General features: G+C 35.0%; 1 protein-coding gene across 2 annotated transcripts in view; it reads right to left on the bottom strand.

Moving 5' to 3' along the window:
- The window catches only part of LOC138707908 (glutaryl-CoA dehydrogenase, mitochondrial), a 72,694-nt gene that overhangs the window by 44,631 nt on the left and 10,930 nt on the right, over positions 1–17,133 (bottom strand). Inside the window, exons 2-5 of one of the 2 annotated variants that reach the window (XM_069837954.1) lie at positions 13,479–13,517; positions 12,790–12,924; positions 9,631–9,864; positions 2,486–2,615 (exon numbers count right to left, since the gene is read on the bottom strand). In XM_069837954.1, the coding sequence (XP_069694055.1) occupies positions 2,486–2,615; positions 9,631–9,864; positions 12,790–12,924; positions 13,479–13,517 (538 nt within the window). The remainder of the gene's footprint in view (positions 1–2,485; positions 2,616–9,630; positions 9,865–12,789; positions 12,925–13,478; positions 13,518–17,133) is intronic. The other variant, XM_069837955.1, reaches the window with a different exon arrangement.

The raw sequence follows: 17,133 nt of genomic DNA, 5'->3' as shown, positions 1-17,133 counted from the left end.
CAAATTCCCAACAAAAGGCATAATGAAAATATGTATTTAAATCAAGAAAACAGAAAAAACTGGATGTTTTCATTCTAGGTATTAAAGTCAAAAACATATATCAGATTACTGTAGTTTCTTCACAACTCTGCCCTTCGGATTATTTCGAAATTAAAGCCGAAACAGATCTCATAACTGAAATCAAGGGTACTAGAGCGCTTTCAGAATAAGAAGGCATATAAGGCGGAGCTAGTTCAGGCCGGTCTATGTCGACTAGCCAGTGACAGTGAAGTGGTGTTGCCTAGTTAAATCGTCGCGAAGTCTCGCTGAAGCGTCACATATTAGTTTCTTTCTTGTGCGCACAATACTTATGGCTAGGAATGAATTTAAAGCTATGGCATTCGATAGAGCTCCGAATTCTGAATCCAACAGTACAAGAATGGCAATTGTATGTCAACTGGTTCGCATGTTATCGCTTTAAGACTAAACAGAGATATCCAACCTACAGCATAGAATATATTTTGCTCTGAATTCCATCTCTGTAAACAAAGATAGAACCTGTTTATTTTCAAATTCAGATGTGGTCTGTTTTCTCTTGTGTGATGCGTAACTTACCGTAACAATGTCTCTTGAAGGGATTGCAATTTACTCTGGTGTTTCATCTGTTATACGCAAAGGGATAGTCCAACACTCACAAACGAGGAGTATGGTATTTTTGTATATAAATTTTTTAAAGGACCAACTTATGATTCAATGCTTGTCAGTTCTTCATGAACAAAGAATCTGACTGCAGAGACGTGTGGTTTAGAAGTGCATACATTATCTCATATTCTCGGACAGGACAAAGAGACAATTAAAATAGGTAGTATACTTGACTTTACCTCTCCTGGAAAATAACGCAAAACAAACGTGTTAATTATTTGTACAATTTTCAGAACCATGTATTACTTCATCGTACGATATTTTAAATACAGTGACATTATAATAGAACATGGAAAGAAGAAGAAAGCTGAGAATAATCATAGGTACGATTTTCACTTTTCATTGGAATATTATACATGATATAAGACGAAATATTGCATAAACATAAGAGATAGTTGGATGATATTGTAAACATAAACACTCCTGCCTCTTTTTCCATGAATTATACGAAGAGCATTAACAACATTCTTCCTTAAGAGCATTAGAAAACTTTATAAAATGAAGCACATTAACTACATTTCACTGTTAAAATAAATACAGGCATGCTAGGCACGAGGAGATTTTATAATTTCAAAACTCAATTTCTATTTTAAAAACCTTCAGTTATATATATTACACTTTATACTATTTTTTCTAATATACAATTTTATCTCTAATATATTAACGATATTATTGGATTACGGTTTTCATATTCGCTTCTGTACAACTACCTTCACTCATAGGTTTATATTGCCACAGGCCAGAGTGATAGAACATAGAATCCTGGATTTATAGGTAGATATAAGCTTGAGGATTAAATTAAATTAGATAGCCTTGATTTAATAAAGTAAAAGAAAGTAATCTTCAGTTTCAATATGAGTACTAAATTAGGCCTACATATGAACAGATATGCTTATATTCTTATAGCCGGATTCTTAGCCAGAATGTGGAACACTGGACCTCTAGATATGTAAAAATTAGATGATAAAATAAAATTAGATAGACTTAGTTTATCAGAGAAAAATAAAATAATCTACAGTTTCAGTATGAGTACTGAATTATATATGAACACACATTATGATTACGTTGCATTATAGCCAGATTCGTAACCAGAATGTAGAACCCTGGACCCCTAGGTATGTATAAGCTACAGAATTAAATTAAATTATATAGGCTTCATTTAACGGAGGTCCAACTTCAATACTAAATTATGTATCTACAGATATGTTTTCATTTTGTTATTGCTAGATTCTTAGGCTGCCCCTACAAACAAACTATACCTTATCTTTCCTCTGGAGAAATAAACAATAATAAATTCAGCTTTGCTGTACAAGGAAGTCTGAGTAAGAATTAAAACATTCTTTCTCAGACATTAGCAAAGTAAATTTCTACATATCTGTCACTTTATTTCGCAAGTCAGTGACTCCAAGAGCTACTGATCTATGAAGTGAAGAAGTAATAAAAATTGAGATGAGAATTACTTCAGAAAGAGTAATTATATTTAAACATTACACACAATGAAGAAACAGGTCTCGACCCGCTCGCTCAGCGAGAGGGCTGCAACTGATATGTTCTGCCCTTATCTGATGTCTCTGTCTTCCATGTCTCGTGCACCATGCACTGTGTGACAATGTGGAACTGTTGCTAGCACTCAATTGGCTTAGGCCATATGCCTTCTTATTCTGAAACCGCTATAAGAATGCAAAAGTTCAAAAACTGCTCTCACTCATACTGGCTATACATTTACATGGTGGATTCTTAAAAAAATACAAGTTATTCCTTCCATTTTACCCAAACCAAAGAAGCAGCTGCTGAATGAACTTACCACGTTTTACTGCCATTCAAAATGTAGCACTTCTTTGATGCATTATACTTTGCCTTTGTCTCCATGCTTTTGATGTCACTTCCATGGTTTGGTTCTGTCAAACCGAAACATCCCACTAATTCTCCACGTGCTGTTTAAAGAAAATAATAAGAGTTGTAGTGATAATGGTAGTAGTGGCAGCAATAATGTTAATAGAAGTAGTGTAAGGCTACGTCCAGAGTGAGCTATGTTACAGAATTTTTGTTTCAAAATATGTTACAAAAAGTTAAAGTAACCTGTTACACTACACTATCAAATTTCTGTGTCATAAAAGTTTGATAAAATATATATGATAAAATATTTTACAGTGTAATACAGCATCTTTGATCACATCTAGCTATGACATAGTTTTGTGATAAAAGTTATGGTCATCATCATACCTTTGATAAAATCTGTGACTGAGAAGAAAGAAAATGGCGGACATTAAGTACACATGGTCTGTGAAAACCACGAAACTTTTAATATCACATTATCAGTCACATGAAATGTTTCATCATCCATTATTAAATACTTAGTATATATAGGATTTCACATCTTCACACTGAAGTTCTCTCAGTAGAGTTTGATGGATTCCTTTTATATATTTTCTCCCTACCACAATCTCTACCCCAAATTGTCGGTTTAGAGTGATAGCCTACTAACTAACAAAAAGGTAATTTTACAGGGGAAACAAGAAAACAAGAAACTGAGTATAAATTAACTCTGAAACTTCACCACCTGTACTTTGGATTTGGTCCTAAAATTTCGGAATTAATTTATACTCAGTTTTTTGTTTCTCCTGTAAAACTTCCTTTTGTTAGTTAGCAGGTTTACACTCTAAGTCGACAAAATACGTTTTTTCTTTGATTTCTTCTTTAGTATTAATGCAATAACCATTAATGCATTTACAATTGCAACAAGCATAGAAATGTTGTGGATCCATTATTAGAACTGTGATGAAAGATATGATAAAAGCTTTGACATAGTGTAATATACTCAAAATCTTACATTTGATCATATTTATTTGATCAAAAATTTTATCATATTCTGTGACACAGAAATTTGATAGTAAGTTTCACAACAATTTTCGTGTTACATATTCTTTCTCGGTAAGGATGTAGACATCTATTGAAGCACTTAGGCACGAATGGCCCATTGTGCACCCATAAACTGGAAATCATCACAGGAAACTGTAGTAGGTGACAATTTCATGCTACGTAATATCTGTCGTATTCTGTGCCCAAATTATGCTTCCCACTGAGAGAACAGTAACACGTAACCTACACCTGTGTTCTTCTCATTTACCAACATGTGGATCGGTAGTTAAGAATGAAGTGGTCAAGCAAAAGAATATTACAATTCTTGGAATTATTGCATTGCAATCCATTATTTCGCGATGCCTCGCATAAGGAGTACAAAAACAGAGTAAAGGAAGAGGATTATTTTAATACTATAGCAGGTATATTAAACTGTACCCTGGAAGGCATGGACACAAAATTTCGTAACCTCAAGGACAATTCTTTTGCAAAAAAACAAAATTGGAAAAACACAAAAGTCTGGAATTGGGACAGAGTCAAGTGGAAATGTGAATTGGTTTGCATATAACCATTCAAAGTTCCTTGTATGTTATTGTGATCCAAGTGATACTATGGATGCATTAGGAAACAAGGACATTCAAAATGTAAGTACGCATATACCACAGAATTATTTTGTAATATAAAATTTATATTATAAAGACACTGTATAAATGTGAACACATTTTCTCGAGTATCTATTCAATTTCAAGCCCCATGTTCTGTCAATAAGACAGCAAACTCATTCCTAGTTTCTTTGCTTCCTGAGGATTTGTTGCAACTCTTGTGAGATCTTGAAAACCTGTAGTAACACTTTCTGTTTCCATGCAACATGTGTTACTTCGGAAGTAATGACTGTTTCACTGTCAAAGGAAGGCAGTAGGCAGTTCTTAATTCATGGTCCCTTCTGAGGTAACTGAGCAGGTGAATGCAGTTAGGGTCACAATTATGGGCTTGTAGGGGTGCGCAGCTATGGGTTTCCTAAATATTCAAAATACTGTTGTTATGTGGTCACAAACATTTTCTACCACACAGCACACTATATAACCTGTAGTCGAAAATGAGTTGAGATGATCCACTTGGTAGGCTTCCTGGATAGGGTTTCATTATTGATGATGATAATGAAAAAGCATCATCAGCTACAGGAACTTTTTTACAGGTTTCCCCTTCCTAAAAATGAGGGCTCCTTTCTGGTATGGTTACATTTCCAGTCATTAATTCATTTTAAAAAGATGTCGGAAAATATCCCTAACTATACTACCCTGCCATATAAATGGTCATAGTCTGCATCAGCTACCATAAAAAGAAAATTGCTGAATGACACTTTGTAGCTGTGAAACATAATATTATTGACAGGAGCTTCCAAAGCCAAATGCTTTCCATCAATACTTCATTCCCATACTATTTGTTCCAGTAGAAAACGGTAGAAAGGCTGGTATGCCTGCATAATGTAGACAACTGAAAGTTCTTTAGGAGTTGGAAGCCTTTTCACTGATCTCTACATAAAAAATTATGTTATGAACATAAATCTGAGCCTGAGTTATATGATTTGCTAGGTAACTCAATTTCGATTTTAAAAAATGTAGACAGAACCTTTTTATTCTCATATCACAATTGTATTAGTCGGTAATGGCTGTCAGAGAAGCAGATCCTCTTGAAAAGACTCCCAGTGCTGACAGTGCATAAATAGTATTAAAATTGTCAACACAACCAAATCCATTGCTTCATCAATTTGGAGCGAAAATTTAATGTATTTTAGTTATGAAAATAAAGTAGCTTTCAAGTCCCCTGCTAAGTCCCGATTTGTTGCAACAAAGGAAATGTGCCTACTAGTTTCGTGACTTTTCCATCCAGCATACATTCAACTACGTCCTTTACACAAGGACCTCAGAGTACAAGAGTACACTGAACACAAGAATCACTTTCAGTACTAAAATTTACCACTAATATATTTCTTTTAAGTTATCATCTCGGTGAATATTAAATATTAGAAAATATACAAAGTGTAACAAAAATAATGAGACAAACTTTGGAAGAGAGTTCTTCACACCAAAATAAGGAGAAAATGTCATATAAACAAATGTCTGGTTTATGAGTTATTATTGAAAGATGATATTCAGTGTGAGTTTACAGGCACAATTCAACAACTTAGGTTTGTTACAAATAATAATTAACTTTCACAGAAAATTGATTGATGTTACCAATACACGACTATCTCCTGATGTACACTGTACCCTAGATGGCCACGTATTGCCAAGGAAACTGGCTTTGTTATCTTGTGAAACCAAATGGATGTGTGTCTCATAGCTTATAGTAAGAACCTTATGGTGGGGGTATGTGAGCTAGCTATAGCTCCAAGTGAAAGCGTAATGAGGGAGGAAAGAATCTCAGTCCACTTTCTGCTTTCCCTTACCCACAGGTAGGTTTCACGAGATAACAAATGACCTATACCGGTACATGAGTGGTTAGTCTGTTTCAGTTACATTTGAGTGGCAAACCATGGCAGGATATCCATTTTGTGAGTAGGCAGATATGATTCTTTGTGACACTAATGGTAATAGACGCAAGGCTGTGCAAATGTACCAGATGGTGTTCCCAGACTAAAGGTAACCGAATCATAAAACCAGCACATTTCAGTCGCATTTTTCGAGATGCACTTGCTAATATCTACCACGACAGATGACTAGAAAAGGAAAAACAAGTTTCATGGTCTGCACGTTCACCTAACCTTAATACTTTAGATTTTTATCAGTCAAAACACCAACATTCCAAATGAAGAGATACTATATCAACATATTGTAGGAGTTTGCAAAACTATTTGACACTGTCATGGGATCTTCAAAAGTGTGGGACAGTCCATGATCCGACATGTTGATGCATGTTTTGAACAGGTGGAGGAGAATATTTTGAGCATTTACTGTGAATTGATAGTTTAAAACATTGCTAATGTGTTACTATAAATGTATTCCATCAGTTTGAATTAAAATATTGCTATTTCTCTTTGTCGCTGAATAACTCATAAATCAATCATTTCTGGACATATGTTTATATGACATTTCTTCCTTCTTTTGATGTAGAGAACTCGATCTCAGAATTTGTTCCGTGGTTATTTAACATTGATAAATTGAAGGGTTCAGAGCCATAGTGGGCCAAGTGCCATTTATTAAAAATGGAGAAAACAAGGTTTAAAATTAAATGATTACCACAATTTAAAGAAACACATAGCAAGTAATATAAAGTATGCACATTAGAACTAAATGATATGTCAATCTTCATTAAACTATGATATTCATTTAATTTTAACTCTTACTTTCTCCGTTTTTACTTCTGAACCCTTCAATTTAGTGACAGAAAGGTGAGTCCAAGGATTCAAAAAGAATTTCTTTTATGTTATATTTACAGTAAATATTAAATATTACAAAATATATCTCATATGTTTTTGTGAATGTTTTAATTGGTTATTTAACGATGCTGTATCAATTGCGTGGTTATTTAACACTGATGGAATTAGTGACAGGACCAAATGTCCAAGGATTTGCCACTGATTAACTATAAAATATGCCTTAGAGTTCGGGAAACTCTAGGGGCAAAAAATCCTAACCAGGTGATTAGTCGAACCAAGACTCAAATCCACGTCCAAGCACTGCTTTAGAACACAAATCTCACTCCCTATCCAGAAATCAGACAGGTGACATTACTTACTGATTACATGCTAAATTACCGAGGTATGACCTTGTCTTCTCAGTAATCTATGAGTATCTGAGATTAAGGATTTTAAAAATATTTCCTTACATTCTGTCAAAATTGATTTCATATAAACATGCGTGCCTTCACAAAATTCTCTTGTATCTTCTCTGCCTCTTTTTTCAGTTGCACAACAACCCATGAAGGGACAATGCCGACTAGCCAATTGCTGGCCTCATGTCCACATGCCTCAGCAGATGTGAACGATCATCCAACCAATATGAGGGTACATGTGGTTAGCATGATGATCCTCCAGCCTTTATAGATGGTTTTTGAAACCGAATTTCGCTACCTAGCATAGTTTCCAGTGCTGTCATGGTAATTTTTTTCTTGGCCATACGCCCCCCCCCCCTTATTTTCTCTCTTGAAATGTATTTACCCCCTCCATTTCTATCCCTCTGACCGCCATTTAATGGATGTTTTTATGTCAAGAAAGCAGTAAATAAATAGCTACACCAAAGAAAGTATAATTTTCTATTGCTTCACTGGCTTCTGTTAGATGTATACAGTGATAAACAAGTAGTGTTAGTCTGCAGCCACAAATACTTTAAACATAAAAATCGTTTGATGCTTACCTGTACGATATAATCTAATGCAATATTGTAGTCCCCTCAATTTGTTGCAAATATTACACTCGAGAGGTTCAGGATGCAATACTGGGGAAATAGGAATTTCCCTAATATGTCCTGGACCTCTCACATGTTATGTTGGTAATTAGTAACAAGTATTGGGGAAGTTTTAACCTACAACAGTCAATTAGAATAAACAGGTGAGTATCAAACGATTTTTATGTTGAAAGTATTTGTGGCTGCAAACTAAAATCATACGTTTATTACTATATACATCACACAGAAACCAGTGAAACAAAAGAACACTGCCTCCTTTGGTGTAGCTTTTCTAGAAAAATACCATCTTTTATAGGCCTATACGGTTCTAGATTCCAGCAGAAGTGGACATTTCATGTTTATGAACATCAAAGAAGATATATTAAGACTTCGGAATATATATTGTATGTCTTTCTCGTGATAAATTTAACCCTACCTGGTTAACATGTTTCGGTCTGTTATTGGCCTTCTTTAGAACTGGTTGTTGCTGCTCTTGGCGCCTTTTGTTTTGGTTCCTGTGGGGGTGTGTTTGTGTAGTGTAATGTGGGGTCAAAGAGTGTGTGTGTTCTGAAATTGAGTTGTGTGTTGAGAGTTTCATTTGGATGTGTTCTTGTGTAACCATCTTTTATAGGCCTATATGGTTCTAGATTCCAGCAGAGGTGGACAGTTTATGTTTATGAACATCAAAGAAGATATATTAAGACTTCGGAATATGTATTATATGTCCGTCTTGTGTTAAATTTTACAGTATCTGGTTAACATGTCTCGGCCTGTTATTGGCCTTTTTCAGAACTGGTTGTTGCTGGTCTTGGCACCTTTTACAGACATACAAAAACACATCCAAATGAAATTCTCAACACACAACTCAATTTCAGAACACACACATTCTTTGACTCCACATTACACTACACAAACACACACCCAAAGGAAACTAAACAAAAGGCGCCACAACTAGCAACAACCAGTTCTGAAGAAGGCCAATAACAGGCCGAAACATGTTAACCAGGTACGGTAAAATTTAACACGAGAAAGACATATACATATTCCGAAGCGATAAAATGTTAAAAGTTGTGTAGTCAAGATATATATATATATTATGAACTGCAAGAGATGATCTAAGATCAGTACAGATTTCCATGTAAAAATATAATCTCCATGTACAAAACTTAAGCACCCATACACTGTGTGGCTCCATATAGACAAAAATTTCTCTTCCCCATATGATTCATTAAAAGATTTTAGCTTCCCATACAATGTATGGCCGGTATGGCCTCCATGACAGCACTGATAGCTTCCCAAATTCATCATAATGCTTGGTGAGCATTGGTCACATACACTGGCCGCAGTTTCATGAAAAAATTCCCTTGCAATGAGGATTCGAACCATCACTCAGTCCGTAATGCAAGTCCAGGTATGATGCCTTACACATGTCACCACTATAACAAGGCAACACATTTCAGTCTATGGAAATCCTGGGAGATCAAACTTCAAGGACAGCTATCCAAACTGAAGAACTTCGTGGTTTCCTTAGTTTTTTCAGATAAACACCAGGACAGCATCTTCAGTTTAATCAAGAGCATCAGAAATTGCCCTCTCACTTATTTTCTTCAAAGCCACTGCTGTAACTGTCACTTCAGTATTGTACCACAATTTAATAGTTATTAAATGAAACACAACAAATCTTTATAAACATGAAAAACATTACCTAATTTTGGAAGATACTTTTCCTTCTGTTCAGACGAACCATATGCATCTATTGCGTGCATAACAAGTGATGACTGGACACTGAATACTGAACGGTAACTACTATCCACTCGTTCCAGCTCACGAGCCAGAAGGCCATAAGTAACATGGGACACACCAGCACATCCATAACCTTGTATAGTACAGCCCAAGGCACCCAGATTTCCCAGTTCATTCATGATCTCACGATGGAAAACTGAAACAAGAGGAGTCAGCTTTACAATGAAAAAATTAATTACTCATACTGAAAAAGAATCTAACTTTAGCTTCCTACAGTACATATGAGGCATTGCAAACATTAGGGGTGAACTCGCAAAGTACAGTAAAACCTATTCAAGACGGAAGTGACATGGTCCTAATTTTTTTTCCATTGTGGACAGGTTTCCGTATTATTCAGGTGTGAAGTTGAAATGGAATATTTTATCAATTGTATAAATGAAAAAGAAAATGGCATGCCACAAAATATTCCGTTTAACACTACTGACATTAAATCAGCTTTCTATCACTTATTCCATTGGTAAATCATATTGATGAAAATCTCATTATCGTAACTCACTCATAAACACTATTAAAGTTTACTATCACAGTAAATTTAATATCTAACACTATATTATAATACTGTACTGTATATCACAGCACATTATTTAATTAGACTAGGAGCCATCCATTAGAAGCTTTGAATTCTGGCTTATCTCATTTCTTTGCAAGTTCAAGGGTTTGCTTTGCAGAATAGATCCATATATTAGAATAGTCTTTGAAAGAGCATGAAGAACCCACTCTCTCATTTATTTTCACATAATCAGCTGTTTTCGGTTTCCTTTTTGTCACCATTACTGACCACAAAAGACTCACTCATGATACAGTCTTTATTTCTAAGTGTTACACCTAAGTTTTCCACAACTGAACTTCAACTTTATTTCCCATACACTTCGTTTCTCATTTTCCTTTAACTCGACAACTTTTACTTCATCACTTAATGATTCATTTTTACGCAACTTTTTTTTTTTTTCACGAAATCACTACACTTGCGTTCTGCCCAGCTATGACAGTATACGGGTGTCAAGCATTGAAAATCTTTGAATGCATTTGTCTGCCTAGTCAACAGAGTAATAAAATTTATGACTGACAGGCCAACACACTCTCGCAACCTCTAAAATTTTGCAAATAAAACTTGTTTTTATCTTAATGACCTACATATTTCGTACATTCCTTCAAATTACACAATGCTTCACAATATAGTTTATATTAAAATAGCATGTCAAAAATATTATTTCCATTTTGAACAGTAACAGACAGTTTCCGTTTCCACATTGAACAGTTTCCATTTTATTCAGGAAAAATTACACATAAAACATACGAATTTCTCAGGGACCAATAAATTGTTCCAAAATAGACAGGATTTCGGATTATTCAGGTTCCAATTTGAACAGGTTTCACCGTACAAGTTTCGAGATTCTTTGTCGACTTTGTCCCTTACACCTCCAGCACCTCATATGATGGGGTTACTTTTTTATATTAATAGCAGGTACTCGTCTATTCGTCACATATCCATAGGAAGATAGTTGAGCAGAGTGCAGACCAATTTACCGACAGAGTCATTGCTCAGGTGCACCATAGGAGGCAGGTATATGGTATGCCCATGAAGATTTGTTGGGATGCCACAGGGGAACCGGAGCTCCTGGAGAAAATCCCTATGTTATCTGAACCATGAGTTTGCCCAGCACAAGTTATAAATTGGGGGTACACCAAGAATCGAACCCGGGTTCACAAGATAAGTCTAGCAATCTAGCCACTAGACCACTGTGGCAGCTTAATGGTGGGATTATGATTTACCTCAAAGTACTTAAGCCGTTTACTTTAAAATAGTTCCATAGAGACCCATAAACAGAGCTGGAGTGCGTTAAAAAAGGTAACAAATTTTTCAATATAAATATTTTTCCATATTAACCCTTAAATCTCATCAGATGTAGGCCTACTAGACTAGAAGGCATTTCGGAAGGCGGTCAGCTGCTACACGAGCCGTAGCATTTCTGGTATGTGATGTCACAAACTTGTACTTTAGAACCAATCAGAATCAGTCTATAACAAGGACTTCCAGAGTTCGTTTGTTCACGTGCAAGTGTTTCAATACATTGAATAAGTAAAACTAACATTTACTGTGTATGTGTAAGATAAATAAATGGAAGAAGAGACTGTAAAAAGACAAGTATTGCACAGGCAGGCGCGGAAAATGGTGTTTAAAGTGTATAATTATTTTAAAAACATTGACGAGCAGAACGCTGCCGGCCATCTTGATGCTGACTGCAACGTTGCCAACGTGCAAGAATCGACTGCAGAAGCATGTGGTGTGGGATTGAGAAACATGCAAAGAATATTGTTAGTGAAGGAAAGAGGGTTTGTTTGGTGTCATGCTTACAGTAATCAATGGCTAAGGTCATTATTGTCTTTTGATAATCTAAATTCTCTCCTGCGCTATTTGTATTGCACTTGTGCATGAAGTACGATGTGACAATGTTGTACGCTGCATTGCTCTCTCTATCTGTCTCTCTCTCGACGCAAACACTAGCAGACTACTGTCTTCCGAATTGCCGTCGACTCTAGAGTAGGTGCAAGATATCTGAGGCAACAGTGACTATTATAAAGGAGAGAGAAAAGGAACGAAAAAGAAAGACAATTATAAATCTGTATCTACAAATTAAGAGTCTTCGCATCACTCTGCTATATACAATGATTCACTTGTGAAATCAATCTGGCATGCAGTGGTTTTGCTACTAGTTGACAGTGTAATAAATGAACAGTGTGTGTGCGTGTGTGCGTGTTAGAGAGAGAGAGAGAGAGAAGGCCATTCCAGGAGTTATGGCAACTATTTTCTTTCTCTCAAAAATGTGTCAACATTGAAAATTTAACTTATCTGTATGAAAGTGAGTGGCATGTACTTTTCAGAGTTACCACAAAACATGGTATGGCTTTAGGAGCCGCCAGCAGGGAATGTTGTCCTTAGTACAGCATGAACTTCAGACACTGTATTTTATAACAAATTACTTTCCATGGCCATTTACAACCTAGTTGTGGTCAACAGACATACCAAGTTACTGTACACGAAACCTACAATTCTACATACCTTCGTTGCGATGAGCCATAGTTACTCGTGGCATAAGCTTCTCTTCACAGTAAGAACGAAATGAATTGCGCATCATGATTTCATCCTGTGTTAACTGTGATTCCAAATTCAGTGGATCATCCCATTTAAATTTTTCTGAAAAAAAAAAAAAAATACAAAAATAAAAATAATTTATTCATGGAACACGTAAGTACTGGTAATATAATAACATGTCATTTGCATATCCAGCAATTATATCCAACATCAGACTGATACTAGAAAAACCAAAGTGTAATGATACTGGACAGTTCCTGGCTAGTTTTATTTTTACGAAAACAACTAGGTATCAAATGAAAATAACACCACAATTTTTTTAATAAATTAGACACACTACCAGTACTGAATACATGTAGGCCTATGATTTGAGAGTTTTACGGAGATAAACATGTTGGCTCTGTTGTCAAGGAATATAGAAGAGGAGAATGGGGAAACCTATCTGTTGGGTCTGTTACCAAGAGCTATTCTCTAGGAATGTAATGGATCCAACTGATAAGTTTCCATGTTTTCCATTCGCTGCCTTTCCAATGATGGAGCTAAAAGTAACTCTGAAATATTGAATGTCTCTACATCTAGAATATTTGAAAATACATAAAAACTATGAGTTACACTTTATGAAACAAAATATCCCATTTTCTTTTTAGAATACTCACCAGTAAATGATGATTTCAGTGATGAAGCAATTGCAAAAGCTTAAATGTTAAGGTAAATCATAGAACACATTTTATGAATCTGACACAGCAAAAACACCTAATTACATTATTTTATAATGACATACAGTAGGGCTACAAGATTTGAATTTTTTTCTACTTCGTTATTTAAAGATGCTGTATCAACTACTAGGTTACCATACAAGTGGGTGACAGCGACAGAGCGGTGACTCCGATCATTTGTAATATTAGGTAGTAAACAACTATGAACACTGAAACTTTAATTAGTAATAATTTGGAACAGAACAATGGTATAAGAAAATTATAATTATTCAGATAGCGGCTGCTAGTAGTAAACTTGTTTTATTTTAAGCTTAGTCTGTCTAACACAAAAAAATGTTACATTGTTGGGTGAATCCATTCAGCATTGGGAAGTACAAAAAGAAAGTTGAGTCGGATGTTAGATGCCAGTATAATCATACATACCTAACTAATACCATAAATGCTATAAATTCGGGGAAATTAAGTATTCAAAAAGCATCAGAACAGTATGGTGTGTCTTATACCAGTGATATTCAACAGTGGGTACGTAAAGACATCTTAGGGTGTATGTAAAATTTAAAATAAGCATATATGTTTCATGAATGAATGAATGAATGATTACAGCTAGTGAAAACCAGTGTAAGGAATAGATTTTATGACATGGCATAAGATGCTGAGCAAATAGTAGAAAACATTAAACTGGACAAAAGATTTGCAATTCAAATTGATGAATCGGTGGATGTGTCTGATGATGCCGAGTTATATATGTTCACTATATGTTAAGAAATGTGTTGCTGCTGATGAAATACTAGGATGTAAACAATTACCAGAACATAAAAAAGGGAGACGATATTTTTAAAATTCTTGAAAATTTCATAAGATTAGAATTAAATCTGTCATAGCTGGAGCTGTTTCATTGACAAGTCATAAAAGCGGTCTTGTTGCTCATATTCGCGAAAGGTCCACACCTGTGGAGTAACGGTCAGCGCATCTGGCCGCAAAACCAGGTGGCCCGGGTTCGAATCCCGGTTGGGACAAGTTACCTGGTTGAGGTTTTTTCCGGGGTTTTCCCTCAACCCAATACGAGCAAATGCTGGGTAACTTTCGGTGCTGGACCCCGGATTCATTTCACTGGCATTATCACCTTCATTTCATTCAGACGCTAAATAACCTAGATGTTGATACAGCGTCGTAAAATAACCCAATTAAAAAAAATATTCGCGAAATTAACCCCAAAATAATTTGGCAAAATTGCATTATACACAGAGAAATCTAGGTTGCGAAAAAAATAACTCCTGATTTACAAGAAATGCTGAACAGTACTATAAAAGTGATAAATTTAATCAAGTCATATGCACTGAACCCCGTCTTTAAAAAATTGAAAGATAAGATACATACACACTCAACTGTTTTTGCACATCAAGGTGCGGTGGTTATCATGAGGACACATACTAACTCGTCTTTTTGAATTGGAAAACGAGGCAAAGTGTTTCCTTCCAAAATTGAAATCTGATCTGGTGACGTATTTTGAAGATGAAGGTTGAGCTTGTTAACTAGCTTATTTGACGGATATTTTCAACAAATTTAATAATTATCTCAATCTTCAACTCCAAGGTTTAGACAAAAAGTCCCCGACAAAGTGAAAGGATTTCATTAGAAAGTTTTATTTTGGACTGACTAGGTTTATAAAGGGAATATTAGTTTTTCCAACTCTGTTTGAAGATAGTGGCCAAATTGAGTTAGTATTGGTTATGGAGTTTTGGAAATAATCAAATGTCACTTAGAAAATCTCAGAATACTGTTTTTGGAATACTTTCCAGAAACTTAGAAAGAAGATATCACAAAAATTGCATTACAAATCCGTTTTCCACCACAGACATTAATTCCTCTGAACTTCCCTTAAAACCGAAAGAATGTCTGTTAAAAATGTCCGTTGATAGTTCACTGAAAATAAAATTCGAAAACTTGTCAATTTGTAATTTTTGGTGTTATGCTCGCAAAGAGTGGAAATATGGAACTTAGTGACACTGCCATTTCATACTTCTGCCATTCCCCTCTACTTATATGAGTGAGCAGGGTTTCTCTGCATTGACAAAAATCAAAACGAAACACAGAAATCGCTTGAATCCAGAATCACCTCGGATACTCGCATTCACAAAGATTCGGCCAAGAATCGAATAGCTGGCATACAGAAAATAATCTCAGGCATTTTTAACAGCTCAGTACCATTTAAGTTAATAATATAATAAGATAATTTTTCTTTTTTATGATATCTGTAACGTTGTTTCTTTAATTATTTATTTAATAGCATTATTATTTTTTATAGTTTAAAACTGGATGATTTAATAATTGATAAACTGTTGGTTTAATGTAGTTTAGATATAGTTATGTATAGTTTGAATTAAGCATAACAACTTTGGGGGTACGAGTTTGTGTGGAAAAGTGTCTCTAGGGACACAGCGAGATAAAAGGTTGAATATCACTGCCTTATACCACTCTACATGACAAGATAAACAATAAATACAAGTTCAGAAAGGAAGGTCAAACCACTTTAAGTAGAGAGGAAGAAAAAACTTTGCTTGAAGGATCATTGATGTATGAGAAATGGGGTTTCCCACTAAGAGGTAAGGGTACTGGGAATGTGGTAGGGACCACAGCAGATGAATAGCAAGAAAATAGTGATGATTCTGACCATTATAATGATGATGAAGCAGCAAGAAAAGAAAATGAGGAAAGTGAAGAACAGGAGGAAAGCGGAAAACTGTCGGAAAGAGAATTCTGTTATATTTCCAACAAAGAAAAGAAATAGATATATCACTGGCAGAATAGAGACAGAAGTTGTTAGGGATTTGTATGAAGTTAATTTTCTAAGAAAAAGGAAACTTGAGGATTTGTACACACATTTCATTTTCCCACAGAATGATTTTGCAGAAGTGGAAAAAAGTGATATAGTTTGCAAGGTAGAATATGAAACCCCATAAAAAAGAAAATATTCAGTCAAGAACATAGATGACATTATCAACAAGACTGAGTAGCATAACTTAGTTTACAAAGAGAATGTGTCGGTAAGTAAAACACAGTTATTTTTTGTAATTCTATTTATGAGGTCTAATAATGTCTAAGAGTTTCGTAATAGTGCTGATTGTTGCTAGGTAAAATGAAGTTATTCATTGTAATTTCATTAACTATATCATGTATTGAGTTTCGTAATTGTGCTGAAACATTTGTAGTGCGCTATATAAATAGACCTACGTTTTTTTCATGTGTAATTCATATTTCCAAAATAATTTTCTACCTGACTTGTCAAAATACTTTTTAAAAAATTTAAAACTGTGATTGCATTCACCCATATTGGAGACTTACGACAACTTTCATTGCAACATATATTAATCACCGAAACTACCTACAATATGCAGCTAACACCAATCAGACTATTGTTAGATGAACCCTGCATTGTTGAAACTGGACGACAATGATATTTGCGTTAACTTCATTATCATATAGACTATTAAGGATTTCATATTTTATTTGGAATCACTAACTTATTAACAAAAAAATAATAATATAAAATATTGAAATATTTACATATTTTCTTTAGTGTCACCACCTTTTACAG

Source organism: Periplaneta americana, chromosome 10 (assembly GCF_040183065.1).
Source record: "Periplaneta americana isolate PAMFEO1 chromosome 10, P.americana_PAMFEO1_priV1, whole genome shotgun sequence".
Taxonomy (NCBI): Eukaryota; Metazoa; Arthropoda; class Insecta; order Blattodea; family Blattidae; genus Periplaneta; species Periplaneta americana.
This window is presented reverse-complemented; position numbering and strand designations above follow the sequence as displayed.